The sequence below is a fragment of the Cajanus cajan genome, chromosome 2 (genome assembly GCF_000230855.2).
Source record: "Cajanus cajan strain Asha chromosome 2, NIPB_CcT2T_4, whole genome shotgun sequence".
Lineage (NCBI taxonomy): Eukaryota > Viridiplantae > Streptophyta > Magnoliopsida > Fabales > Fabaceae > Cajanus > Cajanus cajan.
In genome coordinates, this window is record NC_138518.1 from 13678624 (window position 1) to 13696806 (window position 18183).

General features: G+C 32.5%; 2 protein-coding genes across 5 annotated transcripts; one reads left to right on the forward strand and one right to left on the reverse strand.

Annotated features, from left to right (window-relative positions):
* The first annotated feature begins 1652 nt into the window (after positions 1-1652).
* Positions 1653-11382, forward strand: LOC109804917 (isoprenylcysteine alpha-carbonyl methylesterase ICME). 3 transcript variants are annotated; one of them, XR_003804700.2, is made up of 12 exons: positions 1653-1911; positions 3504-3580; positions 3903-3972; positions 4045-4125; positions 4637-4711; positions 5152-5253; positions 5354-5494; positions 7005-7070; positions 7147-7290; positions 8114-8204; positions 9049-9284; positions 11243-11382. XR_003804700.2 is itself a non-coding variant. In XM_020366838.3 (11 exons), exons 1-11 carry the CDS (start codon positions 1742-1744, stop codon positions 9208-9210), a joined length of 1179 nt encoding a protein of 392 aa, XP_020222427.2. In that variant the 5' UTR covers positions 1653-1741; the 3' UTR covers positions 9211-9433. The 3 variants fall into 3 exon arrangements, 2 of the variants coding, with proteins under 2 accessions (XP_020222427.2, XP_082924065.1); XM_020366838.3 differs by lacking the exon at positions 11243-11382 and having other exon boundaries at positions 9049-9433; XM_083067939.1 differs by lacking the exons at positions 1653-1911; positions 3504-3580; positions 11243-11382 and adding an exon at positions 3675-3802 and having other exon boundaries at positions 9049-9433.
* On the reverse strand, positions 11036-17635 carry GEX3 (gamete-expressed 3). 2 transcript variants are annotated; one of them, XM_029272698.2, is made up of 9 exons: positions 17274-17635; positions 16309-16629; positions 15157-15403; positions 14294-14578; positions 14108-14194; positions 13791-13823; positions 12039-12098; positions 11821-11963; positions 11036-11705 (listed from the first exon to the last, which is right to left on the reverse strand). In XM_029272698.2, exons 1-9 carry the CDS (start codon positions 17517-17519, stop codon positions 11310-11312), a joined length of 1818 nt encoding a protein of 605 aa, XP_029128531.2. In that variant the 5' UTR covers positions 17520-17635; the 3' UTR covers positions 11036-11309. The 2 variants fall into 2 exon arrangements, with proteins under 2 accessions (XP_029128531.2, XP_082924064.1); XM_083067938.1 differs by having other exon boundaries at positions 11821-12098.
* Positions 17636-18183: the final 548 nt, after the last annotated feature.

Consider the following 18183-nt stretch of genomic DNA (forward strand, 5'->3'; position numbering starts at 1 on the left):
TTACTTTTGGACATTACCCAAAAGACTCCTCTACCAATGAAGACAATTGTGCGACTTTGCTCGCATCCCAATATATATATATATATATATATATATATATATATATATATATATTCTTTTTATCGGTTAAAATTTATTATAAATATAAAAATTAAGATATCTCATCCTATTTAATGATTCTCTCTTAATTTTTTGATTTTAAATAAATTTTAACTTTAAAGAAAAAACAACTAAAAAAATGTATTGCTAGCACTCTCATTATTTAACTTTGTTTTTCTTTTTTTATCTATAAAATTATAACTAATATATTATTTAAGGGATTTAAATTCAAATATAGAAGAAGATTTTTCTATATTTTAAAATTATCTCTATTGTCAAGTAAAATTATAAACTTACGGTTCCAATATAGTTTTATATGTGCAAAAGCTTCATGATAAAAAATTAATTTGAATCTCTAAATAATTTAAATAAAAATTTGGATAATTTTTGTGGTATGTTTGAATTATTCAAAAAAAGAATTTATTAAATTAAATTTTCATTTCTTATAATTAATTATATAAAATAGGTTATGTATAAATTATATTTGTTAAAAATAAAAATAACCAATTTTATTGTTTTCTTTTAAAAATTATTTATATGCTAAGTTGAAAAATATTAAAATATTTATGATAATTAATATTTTATTTAAAATTTATACAAATATATAAAAAGAGATATTCTTTTTATAATCATTTAGGTCTTTGTTTTTTTCTGTTATAATTAATAACCTATTTACACTTTTTCCATAATTACTCACTTTATTAGTTATTTTTTTTAGAAAAACAAATAATCTTTTATATTCCATTTTTTATTCAATAAAAGAATAAGTAGTCTATCCATTGAATATATAAAAGAAAAATTAATTAAAAGTTTATTATATTAATACATTGTTGACTTTTATAATTATCATTTTTAACATAATTTTGAATTAGTTAATCATATTAAAATTAGAAAAAAAAATAAATGTACTGACAGTATGATATATATATATATATATATATATATATATATATATATATATATATATATATTACATTTTGTCTATTAACAAATTATTATTATAATTGATAAGTTTATTGTCTCCAACACTAACCATCTTAAAAAGAAAAATGTTTCTTCCAAAAACTTGTTCCGGAATTTAATTCAAATGAATAAAAAATTGATTTAAATAATAAAATATTAAATTAAATAATTATTTTATAATAAATTTATTTAAAAATATTAATATTTTATTTATTCGGACGCGTATGCGGAGTTTATAATCATCCCAAAACTAATTTTCAACGAATTGACAGTTCGTTAAATTTTACACATGCATTAAATTTTAATAAAAATAATACGTAAAAATCAAATTTATCCGAAATTGCTTTTATCGAAAAAAGTCCTGTTAATTTTTTTCAAACATATTATTTAATATTTATTAAAAATACGTTTCTTTCTAAAAGAATAAAATAAAAATAAATAAATAAATAAAGCTCACCACTCACTATCCCTCTCAGACACAAAATCATCAACAAATTTGGAATATAAAAAAAAATTGCTAAAAAAAAAATGGCCGATGATTCCTTTTTCATTTTTGAAGCGCCTTATATTATATTATATATATCTCTCTCTCTGCAACTCACAATATTCGCGCTACACAAACCGAGGCATGCAATAATTTATTTCGTTGGATACCACACAATCTCCGATTCCGCCGGCGATGGCCGTCCTCTCCGATCGCCGTCGCGAGATGCACCGGCGCTCCGCTGGAAAAAACGCCGTTCGCCACCGCATGGCGCGGCAAGAATCTTTGCGTAGAGGTATTGGCCACGTCGCCTCCGAAACCTACCTCATTACTCGCCTCGCCTTCACGCTTCTTCGCTATCTCGGGTAAGTGCGTGCATCAAACGTTGTTTATTCACTCATTCGTTCGTTGCTCTTTGATTCATCATTTACATGTATATATAAATCTATTCTTTTGATATTTTAATTTCCATGCCAGCTACGGTATTTTTTTATTTTTTTATTTTTATTTTTATGATAAATTGGTAGTTGAATTAACGAAGATGTTTAATTTAGTTCCTAAACTTATTGAAACGCATTTTAGTATGATTATATAAGTTTTTATTAAAATTAAAATGCATTTTAATTTTAGTCTCTTAGTCCACGCAAAGGACCGAAACTTGTAGAGATAAGATTCTAACACGGAACCAGAAGTCATAATTATGATGGTTAGTAAGAAAACAATGTTGGTGTTTAATTAGTATCCAACGTTATACGAAGTTGTTTCAACTTAATTAATAATCTTGAATTGGAGTTCTGAAAATGCAGGAATGTTAAACTCTTTAAGGTTTTTTGTTTTTTTTTTTTTCGTTTACAATAGTGTCTATTTTGTAATTTTAGAGACGAGAATGTTGTTTAGTGACATTAAGATAAATTGAAGAATTAAAATGATAATTTTATCAAGTAAATTAACTAATTGTGGAATTAATTATCTTTTGTGGCAAATAACATCGCTCTTTTCAACTTGCTTGATTTGTTTACGTTGTATTGTGCCACGAATTTACCAAAAATTACGTTGAGGTTGAAGAATGTACTTTCCTTTGGAGATAGTTATTGTCATGAATGCGTGCGTGCGTGGTTTGTTGGGACTATTCATTTGAAAATTGCTGTTGTTTGTTTATTCAAGACTCTATCTAGATTTGTAATAAAAAAAATATTCTTTTAGAATTTAAGCAATCCCAAATAGATTTAATTGAATCGGGTTTGGGTGAACATTTTAATCAGTGGTTATACTAGAATGATATTTTAATAATTTATCCTAATTAATTAGTCTAAAATAATTATAAAATCAATTGCCTAAGCTGTTATAACATATAAGTTTTCTCCGCTTGGTTTGAAAAAATGTTTTCTGTTTTCATTTTTTTATTTTTATTTTGTTTCCTTTTTTTTTTTTTTAAATTTATAAAGAAAAAAATTAAAAACAAGAAACAATAAAAGGTTGTTTTTGCTATTTTGAATAAAATTTTGAAAATAGGAAATCAAGTGGGGAAAAAAAGGATTTTTCAAATCACACTTCCCCTAAGCTTCAGTTTCTAAAATAATGAAAAAATAACTAGTAGAGGTTTCTGAAAATGCGTTATAAGTGCTTATACCACTTGAGAAGCTCATATAATTGCTTAGTTCTCAACCTAGCAGTCTTGTCTTAATAATACAAAAAGTGGAGAAACTGTGTACCCTTACCTGTACTGCATTTTTTTGTAACTATTAGGCCAAATAATCTAAATATAAGCTCATCTGTATGTACTGGTACGAGTGCTTGGTTCAGTTTATTTTAGATAAATAATTATTTATTTTTTCTAGTTTTTGTAAAAGACCTATAGAAAAATGATTATTTTCCAAAAGTAATCCATTCTCAAAGACCCACTAATGTGCTTTGTGCCTTGTGGCATGTCTGATTTTTTTATTGATGCATTGTTCAGGATTGGTTACCGTTGGATTACACAATTACTTGCCCTTGGATGTTATGCATTGCTACTAACTCCCGGATTTTTACAAGGTTTGTTCAATATAATTGTGCATTTCTCCTTTCTTGATGTCTAGTAATGGTAAATGTTAAGGTTTGTAAATTATATTTTGGAATTTTCAGATTCATGCATATAGCTCATCATATATTTTTTTATGCATTCTGTTTACTTAATGGTCAATGACAATCTGATTGTCATCCTGATACTTGGTTCTTCTATATTACATGCTGCTGTGTCTCCTTCAACTTGGGAAGGTGTGGGAAATCTTCGCACACATATTTTACCAAGCAGCATTTATAGAAAATGGATATTTCGTTTGTTTGTTTTCTCTCTCTTACAGTTGACTTTCTGCAGTTGCATATTACTATTTCCTCTCAAACAAGGTAAAGCGAAGCATTGTTTATGGGGAACAGCCTAGAAACAGGTAATTGTGGTTTTCAGGTTGGTCATTTCATGTATTGTGTGCGTACTAATCTTATAAATTGTGGTTTTGCAGGTTGGATCTGTATCTACCTGCCGAAGTTAGTGAACCTAAGCCAGTTTTGATATTTGTAACTGGGGGAGCATGGATTATTGGGTGAGTGGTTTGAAATATCTACGTGGTTTTGCTTGAAATCATGTGTTAATTTACTCTGTATGTACAGTATTGATTTTTATTCAGCACGTACAATAGTAATTCCTTTTTCATATGAAACCTTTCTATCTCTGCAATAGCACTTTGCAGATGAATTCATAACAATGAACAATGCCTCAACTGACCATGTGTTACTAATTACTATTTCAAATTTGGAAAATAACCTTTTTCCAAGTGGCAAGTAGTTTTGTCTGTGTATTGTTGCTACAATTAAAGAGTATCGCAGGTGAGGTGTATGAAATTGGATTTTAAAAATGCTGGCTGACTTGTAGGATTTGGCTGGTGTAATGTAACAGTCAATCTAAATTCTTCTCACTTTCTGTTGTCAAAAATCAATTGGTCTCCAGCACCAAGAGACAGCCTACAATTTAGTTGTGTGTGTGTGTGTGTACACCTGAATTCATCAATCTTTTATCTTTTAAATTGAAATGATTTCAATTGTATTTTGATTTAGGTATAAAGCATGGGGCTCCCTTTTAGGACTACAGTTGGCAGAAAGAGGCATTATAGTGGCATGCATTGATTACAGGTACCTGATCTCAGTTCAAGCAGTGCAAGATTGAGTCTACAATTTACCTTTGGTCTGACTTGCTCTATGTATGAGGTATTCTGAAGGACAAATTGAGTGTTTTTTATAGTCTGTATCTAGGACGTTGAGTCTGGGAAATTCATAATCATAACTACAAGGATGCTCTTGCATCACATTATGTCCTAAACTTAATGGTGTTCAGTGGTGCATATCTTAATTTATTTATTTTTTTAAAATGTTAAAAATATAGTACATCACACTAGGTATAAGCATTTCAATAATTGATATCTTAATCTTAAAGTTGTTCCTAATGTAATTGAGCTTTCTTTTATGCAATATTATAATTTCAAGGGTAGAAACAAACATATTTGTTACATTTTATTTTCAAAATTAATGTTATGTTTAGCTTTTAACAGATCTTCATTTATTTTTAATTGTAGAAATTTTCCTCAAGGGACCATCAGTGACATGGTAAATGATACTTCTCAGGGAATTTCCTTCGTCATCAGCAACATAGCTAATTATGGAGGTGACCCCAATAGGTGGCGTGCTACTATGATACAAGATTCCTTTTCATCACATATTTAGACATTCAACTATGAGATTGATGTTTTCCTTTTCTTGTTAATAACTATCTAATAGGATTTATCTAATGGGGCAATCTGCTGGTGCTCATATATCTTCTTGTGCTTTACTGGAGCAAGCAACCAGAGAATCGGGAAAAGTAGACAGTGTTTCTTGGAGCATTTCCCAGATAAAGGCTTATTTTGGTTTATCTGGAGGGTAAGACATTGTGGCTAGAGTTTCATGGGCATTTCTTGAATTGCGTGGAAATGGTCAATTTCAATAATATAACGCTGTTCATTCTAGATTGTCTAAAACATATTGATGCAGTCATTTACTTTAGATGTTATTTGTGATACATAGGTGCCTCTTAAGCTAAACGGAACATTTAGCTGAACCATATTGCTTTATGGTGCTGAATGTTGGGCAATAAATGGCTAACAAGAGCATTGCGTTGCATTACTTGCGTAGATGAAAATGATGCATTGGATTAGAGGTCACACTTGAAAAGATAAGATGAGAAATGAATGTATTAGTGAGAAATTAAGAGTTGTTTTTATTCAGGAAAAATGGTAGAATCTTGCCTAGAATAGTCTTTACCCAAGAAACGAAGACCAATAGAAGCCCAATTAGAAGAGTTTATCAAACTGAGGATAGCAAAATAAAAGGTAGACTAGACTAAGAAAAACTCACGAGTGAAAACCATTGAAAAGGATTTAGAAATCAATGAACTGTTTGAAGGATTAGCTTTTAACAAAACACAATGGCATTATTTGATCCATGAGTCAACTTCAATTAGTAGGAAAAAGCCTTTGTTGACGTTCCTTTTCCTCTTTGGAAAGAAGCTTCATATCCTAAAAATATATTCAGAATGCATCCCTTGATGAGAAACAGTGGTGGTAACTTTTGTTGGTTGAATATAACTAGCACGCCTTATGTTTTGTGATAACTGGTGTCATTCTCCAATTTCCTGTTAAATTACATGATAATGCAATAGTTATAGAATCTCTACCATTTATCTAGATTTGCTAGAGTGGGCTTTTGATTTACCATCCAAATATCTTTTAGCAGACAGTTGTCCACTTGTCCTCAATTTTTGTGCTAAAGAAGAAATCTTGAAGGAAATGATCATTGTGAACCATACCTTCAAAAAATATGCTTCATATCCTAATTGATGGAAGTAGCATGTTATACATTGCAATATCTTACATAATTTCTAGGCTTTGAAGCTTCACTAAGTGATAATACTGTAAACAAAGTTTGAGATACAAAAAACACAAATTTCACATTTTGCAAAGGATCTTGAAATTTAATGTCAGTAAGGCCTTTTGGTAAGTGATTGTATTTAAGGTAAACGTAGGCCATTTCACAAATGTGTTGATCTTATGGTCTATAATACTGACGGTGAAGTTCATCAGGCCTAGTCTTGCAAACTGCACCCATTTATTGCAGAGGCTGCAAAATATTATTTGATATGCTTAGCGACGGGAAATTGGCAGTCTCTTGGGTACTGTTTGATGTCTTGTATAATTCCATAATAATTTTTTAATTGTATTTTTGCTTTTTCCAAGGCAAAGAGATTAAAATTGAAAGAGAGGGTGATAGAAAGGTTTCAGGCTTCTTTTGTGTGAAGATATCACTTATGACGGATTCTGAATTATGCTCCATGATCAATTGGTTTAGACTTGTTGAGGATAATCTATTAACCCCTTTCGTCATGTGTCTGCAGATACAACTTATTGGATTTAGTGGATCACTTCCACAATCGTGGCTTGTATCGTTCGATTTTTCTAAGGTGTGTCCTGAATAAGTTTCATTACAACTATAAGGCTATTGTTTTTCCTCCATTATAACTTTGATTATCATTGCAGCATAATGGAAGGTGAACAATCTTTGAAGAAATTTTCTCCTGAAATTAAAATTCAAGATCCATGCCTCAAATGTTCCATTCCTCACTTTCCCCCCGTATATCTGTTCCATGGAACTGCTGATTATTCCATACCATCAGTTGCCAGGTTAGTGTATAGACTTGAAATTCATTGGTTATATTATTTTACTTCATTGAAGGAAACTACTTAAGGTTTTAATTATATACTTATAAGCTGTATTTTCATACTAATATTGATGGGGTTATTTTATGGTATTTGTCTGAAGAGATATTTTATGAAAGTTATTTTTATAAGATTATTTTACACACAACTATAATAATGAAATATTATCCGCTTTAGGTCAGCCCTCACAGTTTTGCGATATTTGTCTGAGGGGATATAAGATTATTTCACACACAACTCCACAATGATGAGATATTATTCGTTTTGGACCTAAAGCCTCGCAGTTTTGTTTTTGGTCATCACCCAAAAGGCCTCTCAATTATTGAAGTTTGTGTGTGTTTTATAAGTTGTTATTTTTTTTCTTATTTTATCGATGCGAGACTTGTTTGTATCCCAACAAATATGCTATAAATAAAACCCGATGACTGTTATGATATAAAGATACAACAGAGTTTTTGGTTGACTGTCATCTGCCTAACTCAACCCTCTTTAATCTAGAATTGGGAATTGGGACTATGTAAAGATTGGAAACAAAGCACAACACAGGCAGAGTATGGTGATCAGAAATTGTCATAAAATTAATTAACTTTTATGACTTTGTGGGTCTTCCTTTCTTTTCTTTCTTGTGTTATTTGTATGGATTAAACACAACGATGGAATGCTATACTTTAATCTTATAAATGAAAAATCCACAGTGATAATTGTTTTCCCTAGACTTAAAAATATTTATGTCAAGAAGTCAGTGGCATTTGTTACACTTTTTGATATTAATAAGTGGTTTTTGCAGTGAACAGTTTGGTGATGCTCTTAAGAGGGCAGGTGCTAAAGCTGAGGTGATTCTGTATGAGGGTAAAACTCATACAGATTTGTTTCTCCAAGTAAGTAAAAGTGATGCAATTTCAAATTTTTGTACACTTAATAACATAGATCCAAATACTTAGAATTCTACAATTTTTTGAATTTGGCCTTTCAATTATCCCTGTAAGTAAACCTTGATAAAATCACTTTCGGGGCTTTGCCTTTGGAGCATTTCTATTATTAATAAGTCAAGAAAATAGACTTAACCTGTATTGATTAGTGTGTCCTTTTTTTTTCTTCTTGTTTTTTTTTTGTTTTTGCATGTATTATATTTCTTGGAATTTTTCTTTCTTCTCCTTAATGTAGGTTTTATTTTCTATTAGAATAAAAGAAGAAAAGTCAATGGACTGCCCAAGAGGGCATACCATATAGTATTGGTCAATTTTGTAATTGGTTCTACACAAGTCAGTCATACACCATATCCGTACCCATTATGTTGTTTGTACTCGAGTAATTCAACCAAATTACCATATCATAACTACTAAATCATTGAAGTTATTTATTCTACAAATAATGTTAATACCATCGTTCTTGACAATGATTATGACTTCCCTAATAGATGCACCTGAAGAAGATGAACATTGTAGTTCAAATGTATGATAGTTGAGTAAAATATAGCCACATGAGCATAGCTTATTTGATTGCAATGTATCTTAGATTACCCATCTAGAATATCCTCGATTGATCGTTTAAGGGATTCATGAAGATCATAGTGGCAGGGCTTCAACTGGAAAATACTTGGACTATATTATGACTTCTTTCCTTTTTCCTTTTCAAATTTTCAATATTTCTTGTCAGAATTCAACTATGTGCTATTATTTTGTTTTACCTAATGAACTTGTAATTCTCAACCATGCTGTGCAGGATCCACTCCGAGGTGGTAAAGATGACCTATTCGACCATGTAGTTGCCATTGTACATTCCAATGATAGTGATGCTCTTGCAAAGGATGCCACTGCACCCCCAAGAAGACGGTTTGTTCCTGAGATTTTATTAAAGTTGGCTAGAAAGATCAGTCCCTTCTAAGCTTGTAACTGTCAGGGTTCTTGTCGTCTATAAGCTTGTAACTGATAGTATTAACGAACTTCCCTCTGGCTTTGGTACGTGTATATACTATATACACCTCAAACTCTTCATTCATTGAGTCACCATATTTCTTCGGTGCAATAGGTTGAGGTTCCTTATAAATTTTGATCCTTCAAAAATGAAAGAAGTTATATATTAATTTATGTTATAGTTTTTCTTTGAATATGGCGTGTTCTTTTTTTCTTTTTTAATACTGAGAAACCTAAATATTTCTGTTTATTTTTCAGTTTCTTTTTTACCATGTTCATAATTTTCTTTGACATGAATTCTATTCTTAATAGATCATAAAACAAATGAAATATATCAATATTAAGCCTATTGTGCACATTTGTATGCTAATTACAGAGATAATTTAGCAATGACAAACATCACGACAATTTACTGAAGATTTTAAATGTGTTTTAAAGGATGAGTTAAAAGTATATAATGGTATTGAAATTTAAATTTATCATCTTACATTTTTTTTTTTTTGACATTTTATAATCTTACATAAACCTTTGAGAATCCTCAAAAATTGTATGTAATAAAATGTACCTTAAGAAGAAATTGATAAAATACCTGCAAGCTTAGCACCTAATTCTCTGAATTTAAGTGACCAAGTAGCATGGATTCAAACAGCTGATGATGTTTTTACATGCAAATCAGTTTACTGTTCTTTGTGTAATGTGCCAATGAACTTAATCTCCCTTAATTTTAAAGAAGTTCGATATTGGAAAGGGCCTAAGCGTATCAAATCTTCCTTATGGAGAGTTTGTCATGAAGGATTGCTTACTAATTCGAAAAGGGTGAGGTTGGGCTTAGCTTCGGTGGTTACGTGCCCTATTTGTTTAAATCAAAAGGATTTACTTTTCATTTGTTTCAAGACTGCATTCATATAGCTCCTGTGTGGAATTATTATATGCAGAATTTGGTGGACAATTCCTTTTATTCAATTATGGCTTGCTCACAATTTGTAACTCAAAGTGCAATACAGCAACTGGAGCGTGACTTTTGGAGTTATCCTTGATAATATTTGGTGGTGCAGAAATGACTTCATTTATAATAATAAAATGTGGCTTTTAGGTGATATGGTTGAGAGAATTAATAAGAATGTCTTTGCTATTTTTGCGGCTAGTCAATGTCAGAGTAGAATTAAAACAAATATTTTTCAAGTCGAGAGATCTTATTGCATTGCAACTATCTGACCAAGGAAAGATAGCTATTAATACAGTTGGTGCAGTGTCCCTTAATGGGATTGCCTCTTACGGGGGAGTGGTCTGAAGTGACTAGACAGAATTTCTCTAAGCTTTTGCTAACAATAATGGTGCTTATACAGTTATTTTAGCTAAATTAAGGGGCACTTATTTTGGTCTCAAACTTGGGTGGGATAGGAGTTTCTGTAGACCCAGAATATACTTAGATGATCCTATGAATGCTATAAATATGCTGACTAAAGATTGCTGCTTAACTCATCCTTGTTATCAACTAGTGAGCAACATTCATGGAATTCATCATCATGAAGGAGCAATATCTTGGGTTCATGTAATTAGGAAAGCAAATCAAGTTGCTAATTTATTGGCCAAATGTGGTTCTGCAATCCATTCATCTATTCACATTTTTTATATTGTTCCAAATTTCAGTGTAAATGTTCTAAAGAGCAGCCCTTGCTGGTATTGCTTTTCCTAGAGACTTCTGAATCTCTACTTTTTTTAAAAAACAAAAATTCATAAATGAAAATACAGAACAGAGACACGTTATTTTCAAACAGAAATGTTTAACAAAAAAGAAAACAAGAAACTTCCCAAGCCTTTTCAGTCTTAAATCATTTTTTTTTTCTTCTTAATGTTCAAAATCGGTAGTGTAAAATATTTCTTTTTAAAATAATTGATTTTCCCTTGGTTACATAATACATAGTAGGTTTTATAAATAATTGGTTAGTGGCACCAAATCATTCATAAACAACAATTTTACTGTAAGTGCTCCTTTTTTGCAGACTCTCCTTCCCCTTCCTCAAGTCATGTTACTTCTGAAGGACTTCTCATGTAGCCTCTCCAACGAAACTATTCAGTACTTGAAGTATCCACTATAAGGGTCTTTGCTTTGGCCTTGGTTGATGAATCCATCCCTTCAATGTCAAGCATGTTAGTCTCTCCTTCAGTGCTGCTTTCACTGGAAGATGTATCACTTAATGTGTGAAGCACTGTCATGTTCTTTTGCTTTGCATCCTGAAATGAGAAGCTTTTTGTTTTTCCCATATGCACAGGAAGCATAGACTTTGGTTGTGAGTCAGTCCTGTCCCTTCCCAAGCTATAGGTGGTTGAGAGCTTCCTCTCTATGCATTCCCTTTCTCTTACTATATCACCCAACTTTTCAAAAACTTCATTGTCCTCTGCAGCTTTTTTCTCAAGCTCTGTGATTGTCCTATCCAAAGCTTTCTTTTTGAGCCGAAGAGAGCACTAAAAGATCCAAATGGTAAAAATAAGTGAATTATGATAGAAGGTACATTCTAACTTGGTGAAGTAATATAAGAAGAAAGGAGGGAAAGAACAAACAACACAATTTTGGACTAACTCTCTTGCCAAGGAAGCTTCCAAGGCCTTGATCTTTAAGCTTCTCTTTTGCCCAGAATGTACAGCAGAATCTTACAAGTCCGATCAGTACCAACAAGAGAGCAGACTCAAAGAGCAGAAATAATACTATCGCCCTTTCGTTGCCTGCACAGAACTTAAAATTATACTCAGTTGTTAAAATGTTGCCATATTCTCTTAATTTACAAAGTTGTACATTACCTGTGTAGATGCTTACAAGCTTGGTTCTCTCTTGAGAGCAGCTAGATGCAAGCTTCTGACCTATAAAGTGATGAGAGAGAGTAAAAGTTGTACTTTGATATAGACTCAACTAAAAACAAGAAACTGTAGTTTTGCATGTTTAAAAATTGTTGCGTTATCTCTTTCCATTATGCCTTGGTTTCCATCTATATTAGAAATGCTCCTTTTTAACAGTATATCAACATTTGAGAGTCCATATCTCGACTCTTTAAAATTCCCCAAGGGGCAGTCAATTCTCTGTTAGTTTTTCACTCTCCAGTTTTAAGCCAAATTATAGGAATCGGAAGCACCAATGTTGAGAAGACAACAACATTCAGCTTTTTCACGCTGTTTTGATTTTAATTGGACAAAGAAAAGAGCCATCGATTTTTGGTGTGCAAATCAATACTAATATTTGCACTCTGTTACAGATATTGTGAATATATTACAGATATTGTGGATACATATATTATGGTTATTATCCTCACTATCAATTAGGGATATGATTAGATTAGTTTCCATAATATTAGAGATTAGTATCTCTATCATTTATTGTATTCACTCTATAAATAAGATTGGTATGTGTACAACAATACACACAATTCCTGAATCACAACATGGTATCAGAGCTTAGGTTTTTCTTTTAGAATATATTTTTCTCTCTTCTTGCAAAGGCCCTTGCTGCCACCATCGGCTGCCGCTGGCCGCCGTGCCGGCGGCTACCGCCTCCGATCGCTGCGCCGCCTGCCACAGCCGGTTGTCAACTCCGACCGCCGCCTCCAGTCATCGCCTCCGGTCACCGACTCTGACTGTCGCTTTTGATAGCCGTCTCTGACCGCCGCTTCCGGTCGCCGCCTTCGACCGCCGCATCTGGTCGCCAACTCCGACCGCCGCATCTGGTCGCCAACTCCGACCGCTGCTTCCGGTCACCGCCTCCGGTCGCTGACTCTGATCGCTGCTTCCGGTCGCCGCCTCTGGTCGCTGACTCCGACCACCGTCTCTGGTCGCCGCCTCCGACTGTCGCTTCCGGTCGCTGACTCCGCCCACAGTCTCCGGTCGCCGCCTCCGACCGTCGCTTCCGGTTGCCGCCTCCGACCGTCGCTTCCGGTCGCCGCCTCCGACCGCTGCCTCCAACTGCCTTCGGTGACCAGTTAGCAGATGTGTTCACAAAATCGCTTAAAGGACCTCGGATTGATTACATTTGTATCAAGCTTGGTGCATATGATATATATGCTCCAGCTTGAGGAGGAGTGTTACAGATATTGTGAATATATTACAGATATTGTGGATACATATATTATGGTTATTATCCTCACTATCAATTAGGGATATGATTAGATTAGTTTCCATAATATTAGAGATTAGTATCTCTATCATTTATTGTATTCACTCTATAAATAAGATTGGTATGTGTACAACAATACACACAATTCCTGAATCACAACACACTCCAACATTGATTTTAGAAAAGCAGATGTCTGGCATTCAAATGTTATCAGCTAAAGAATATTTGCACATAGAAAAACAATTGCCTGACATCCTTGCCCGGTTGGCACATATCAAGAAATAATATCTTAAAATGTATACAAGCAAGACGGATTTTTCATCAATAATAGATGGCATTTAAATGATTTGATAATGTGATGTAACTGTCGTATGGCATATTCGCATGCATAGTATTGGTTAAAAAATACTGGTTATTTATCTAAATTCAGGTGAAGAAAAGATTTGTACCTATAGTGCGGCATTGCAGCGGGGTGCCAATCTCTGCTTTGAATATCAGGACCAACCCATTAGTTCATTCAAACAAACTACTTCATATCAAAAATATAATTCCCAAAAGTAAATATTCCAGAGCTTTTTTAGCTATCAAATTTGCACTTCCTTAAATGAGCAATCAACATTCTGCAAAAGGCCACTGGTAAGTGTCCAATTTCTGATCTGTTGATTGAATAGGAGCAACCTTAACTGAGGGAAAAAGTTGTTGAGTATCCTTATTCAATATTATCAAAAGAAAAAAAAAATGATTAGTTAAGAGAGTGCACTCTTACTTGAGGCAGCAAGGAAAGCAAGAAGAATCTCCTCATTTATGACATAATGACTTAGATCACTCTCAGAAAATAAAGTAGAATGTTTACCTGATTGAATCAACCATGCAGAAAAATAGTTAGCTTGCTGCTATGGAAACATCATTTCCAATGCTAAGTGACATGAGGAAATGACTGAGAAATATGTACCAGGATAGCTTTCAGACCAATAGATTGACCCAGTTGCAGGAACCATCATAGTGAATAATGCTGCTTTTGATCGAATGGCTGAAACAACAGTGTATTCACCAATTGCGTGGCTAACTTTTCCTTCCATCTCTATCTGTGAAATGTAGATGGCAAAACCAGAGCAATCAAGAAAAGGACCAACTTGAACCATAGAGTTCTCTGCATTCATTCTTGAGAATTTCTTAAGAACCCCAGTTGGTGAAAATGAGTATAGGAACCCATCCAATGAACCAATAGATATCCATCCTGTTACATCAAATGTGCTCGAGTAAAGTAAGTTCATACACCTCAAACCATACCATTGGTTGTAAAATTATTTCGGATTAATGCAGAAGTCTAAAATTGATAGAGACATTAAAATACTTCGTGCAAGCATGGCTGCATGAGGCAATATGATTGTTTTTCTATTAGGCATAAATTGTCCAATAGACCAGAAAACACTTGGAAGAAAAATTAGAAAAGACTCCTACATCAACATAGAATGAAATTCTAATTTAAACATTAATTTATGTATGTAATGGAGATAAAGGTAGATCTTCATACAGTTCCGCAGCACACAGTGGTTCACAAAAAGGAATTTGTGTAAAAAGAGAGTGAGATCAAGGAAACTAAAGGTTTTCTGAGAAGAAAATGTAGAAGAAGAAAGTGTATCATAAGTATATTATTTGCTGCAAGTAAAGAAAATTTAATGTATTTAGTATAGCATTGATCATGCATGTACTACTACTAATTGAGACACCCCATATAGAGCTTGTCATAATTCATAGTGAAATTATATTTTTCTAATGAGAGGCTTAAAACTAATTTAGCAGCGAAGGACTTACCATTAGAGTCCACTACAGGTGCAGAGTCAAATTTGCTTAATGGCCCAATACTTCTCTGCCACAAGACATTACCTGAAAAGACATCTAGAGCCAATACAAGAGCCTTAGCTGGAACTGTTACATAAAGATGACCATTGTTTCCGGGAGTGATGGTGAAATTCTTGTCAAATGAACTAAAATCCTGTATCCATCTAAAGTAACGGCTACGAACAGACAAACAATAGAGTTCACCTTCAGTGTTTGAGATCTGCAAGTGCAAAAACATGCATACTTTCAAACAAGTCATATTAATGCTTTTGGAAACACAATGGACATTGTTGGATGTGGATCTTCAATGCAACTAATAGCATGTTTGAAAAACAGTAGAGAAAGAAGAAATCGTGATTGAGTCATGAAGGCTATAACTATTAGTTTCTTAAAATCACATCCAAGACATAGAAAAGTACATCCAAAATGTGAAACTAAACACGCTATGGTAGTTGTTTTTGCAATGTCTTTGACATGATTTTGCACTAAATGTCAATCTCGAATGGAAAACCAAACATGCTCTAGTGAACATTTCATTACATAAGAAAACTATACATCACAAATTCAGCTAGGGTTCGTTTTCTATTTTTGGAAACTGTTTTCTGATTTCAAAAACAGAAAAAACTCATTTGATAAAAGTAGTTTTTGAAAATTATTTTTAAAACTAATATCTTTTGTCAATTTTTAAAATAAAAAACTATAACATCTTAAAATTGTTTCAGTTTTCTACTCAGTTTTCTGTTATTCAAATTCTTCCTTACACTATCTTATCTTCTTCCCTCATTCCTACTATCTAAAATTTAGTTTCTGAAAGCTGTTTTATAAAATAGATTTTAACAACTTGAAAACAAAAACACTATTAAACACCCTAAATACTGTCAAAAACCAAACAGCTTTGCCATTACCATTATTCACTCAAGTACATTTTTAATTACCAGTAGTGAATTATAACTTACCTTCTTCCACATTTCCTGAGCCTACATCTCATCAATCACATAAAAAAAACATTCACAGCCTTCAACATCTTAAGTTGATGCAAAAAAACATTATTCAAAATGCACATCTCTGCTAAAGCCAACGTGCAGAACAAATATTACCCATAAACCAAGGATGAGCAAACCTTACATATATACTAGCCTCACATTGATCAAGCACAGGAACTGAAGCAAAGTAGCAATCTGTAAGATTTTTCCTGCATCCTTGCCGGTAGCCAAATTGGTAAAGCACAGGTCCCACACTCCAAAGCAAACGACCATGCCGCTGATATGCAAAGAGTCCTCGATTCTTGACATTGATGTAAACATTTGAGCCTAATGTGCTCACTGAGAGCCCAATAATTTCAGCTTCTGCAGGTTTACCTGGTCCTGGACCAAAGAAAACTTCTGCTTCAGGCTCCATGCTTCCATATTTAATCACCAATATTCTGTTATCAGCTACCAAGTATACCTGCAATTGCCTCACAAAAATTAGTAACCTACACCGCCACACTACAAACAAAAGTCTTCCCCTTTTTTAATCATGTTTGAAGGGTTACATGAATCAAATGACACCCTTTATATAACCTATTCTATTGACTATATATATATATATATACCTTGACTAGACATGTGACAGTTTCACATCATTTTTACCTGAGAAAATATACATACATCGACAAAGTAAAGGTTTTTTATACTGATATCCAATCACAAATTGTTATATACGGTAAATTGTTTGACATTTATAATAACACCTTAAAAGTGATATATCTATCATGATCTATCATTTTTCATTGGTTGACACCGTGTAGAAATTATTATTGTTTTATTTATTTCTTGCCCATTTCTTCACACTTTTATGTTGATTTCCCATACATTTTAGCATAAAGATTCATGTCAGTCGAGACTCGCGAGTGCATTGGTTAACTATGGCAAAAAAACATGCTTGTGTAAAAGTTATTTAGATCAAGGGATACCCAACTGGGCACTAGTGCAGAAAGCAAGAAAATTCTCAATTTCCCAACATTTATATATGAAAAGAATGGTGAAAGTGAATTGAAAACAACGTCACAAACATGAAAGTGAAATTCAAAAACACTAAATTTAAATCACCTTCCCATGGCCACCATGAAGTGGGGCAGTACCAAGGTTGCATTTGTAGTCTAAATGCATGGTCCATGCAATGGTACCGTTGTTTTCAAACGCAAAAAAGTTGTTACCAGAACAAACATAGACCCTTCCATCATCTCCAACAAGAGGTTTGGAAAACCAGTGATATGCAGAGACAGAAGAAGAAAAAGAGAACATAGCAACCAACAACACGACAAGCAAGTGGGTCATTGCGCATTGCAGAAACATGCATGTGTTGTCACAGTTAAGGCAGACTTGAAGACAGTTACTATTTTCAGGAAAATCATTGACCAATGGACAGTTAATACATGTCTTCGCGGATTGAGAAAGAGAACGGTTCTTGTTCACGGGAAAAAATAAACGCGAGATGAACCCTTATTGCAGGTTGTCATATTTTTTATTATTAACTAGCGGTTTCGTCTATTGATATAAATAATTGTATATTAATATATATTCTTTATAATTACATTTTTGTATCTATTAATTTTTTGAAATTTTTAAAAGAAAATAAATTTTTAAAATAATAAATCAACATAACTTCAATTTAATTTTTAAAAAAATTGACTAAACTTATTTTATTTAAAATAATTTTGTAAACATAAATTTATTAAAATATAATAGACTAAATGTAAGATAGACTTTAATTAATAATAGACTAAATGTAAGACAAACTTTTAATTTCACTCTTATATGGTGATTATATTATTTGGGTAACATAAATCAAGTTTTATGCTTCATGTTTTAATTGTAATATTTTTTTATGTATAAGATTTTATTGAAATAAGATTAAATATTTATGAATATATTTAGATTTTTAAATATATTAAAATAAGTTTTAAAATAAAATTTTAAAATTTTAAAGACTATACTAATACTAAAAGATTCTAATAGA

Excerpts from the sequence above, each read along its gene's own strand:
- LOC109804917 (XM_020366838.3), top strand. The coding sequence starts at position 1,742 with ATGGCCGTCCTCTCCGATCGCCGTCGCGAGATGCACCGGCGCTCCGCT. Across the intron at positions 3,581-3,902 it reads AACTCCCGGATTTTTACAAG|TTGCATATTACTATTTCCTC; the intron begins GTTTGTTCAATA and ends GACTTTCTGCAG. Across the intron at positions 7,071-7,146 it reads TATCGTTCGATTTTTCTAAG|CATAATGGAAGGTGAACAAT; the intron begins GTGTGTCCTGAA and ends TTATCATTGCAG.
- GEX3 (XM_083067938.1), bottom strand. The coding sequence starts at position 17,519 with ATGTTTCTGCAATGCGCAATGACCCACTTGCTTGTCGTGTTGTTGGTT. Across the intron at positions 14,579-15,156 it reads ACCTGTAGTGGACTCTAATG|GATGGATATCTATTGGTTCA; the intron begins GTAAGTCCTTCG and ends TTGATGTAACAG. Across the intron at positions 14,195-14,293 it reads TTGGTCTGAAAGCTATCCTG|GTAAACATTCTACTTTATTT; the intron begins GTACATATTTCT and ends TGATTCAATCAG.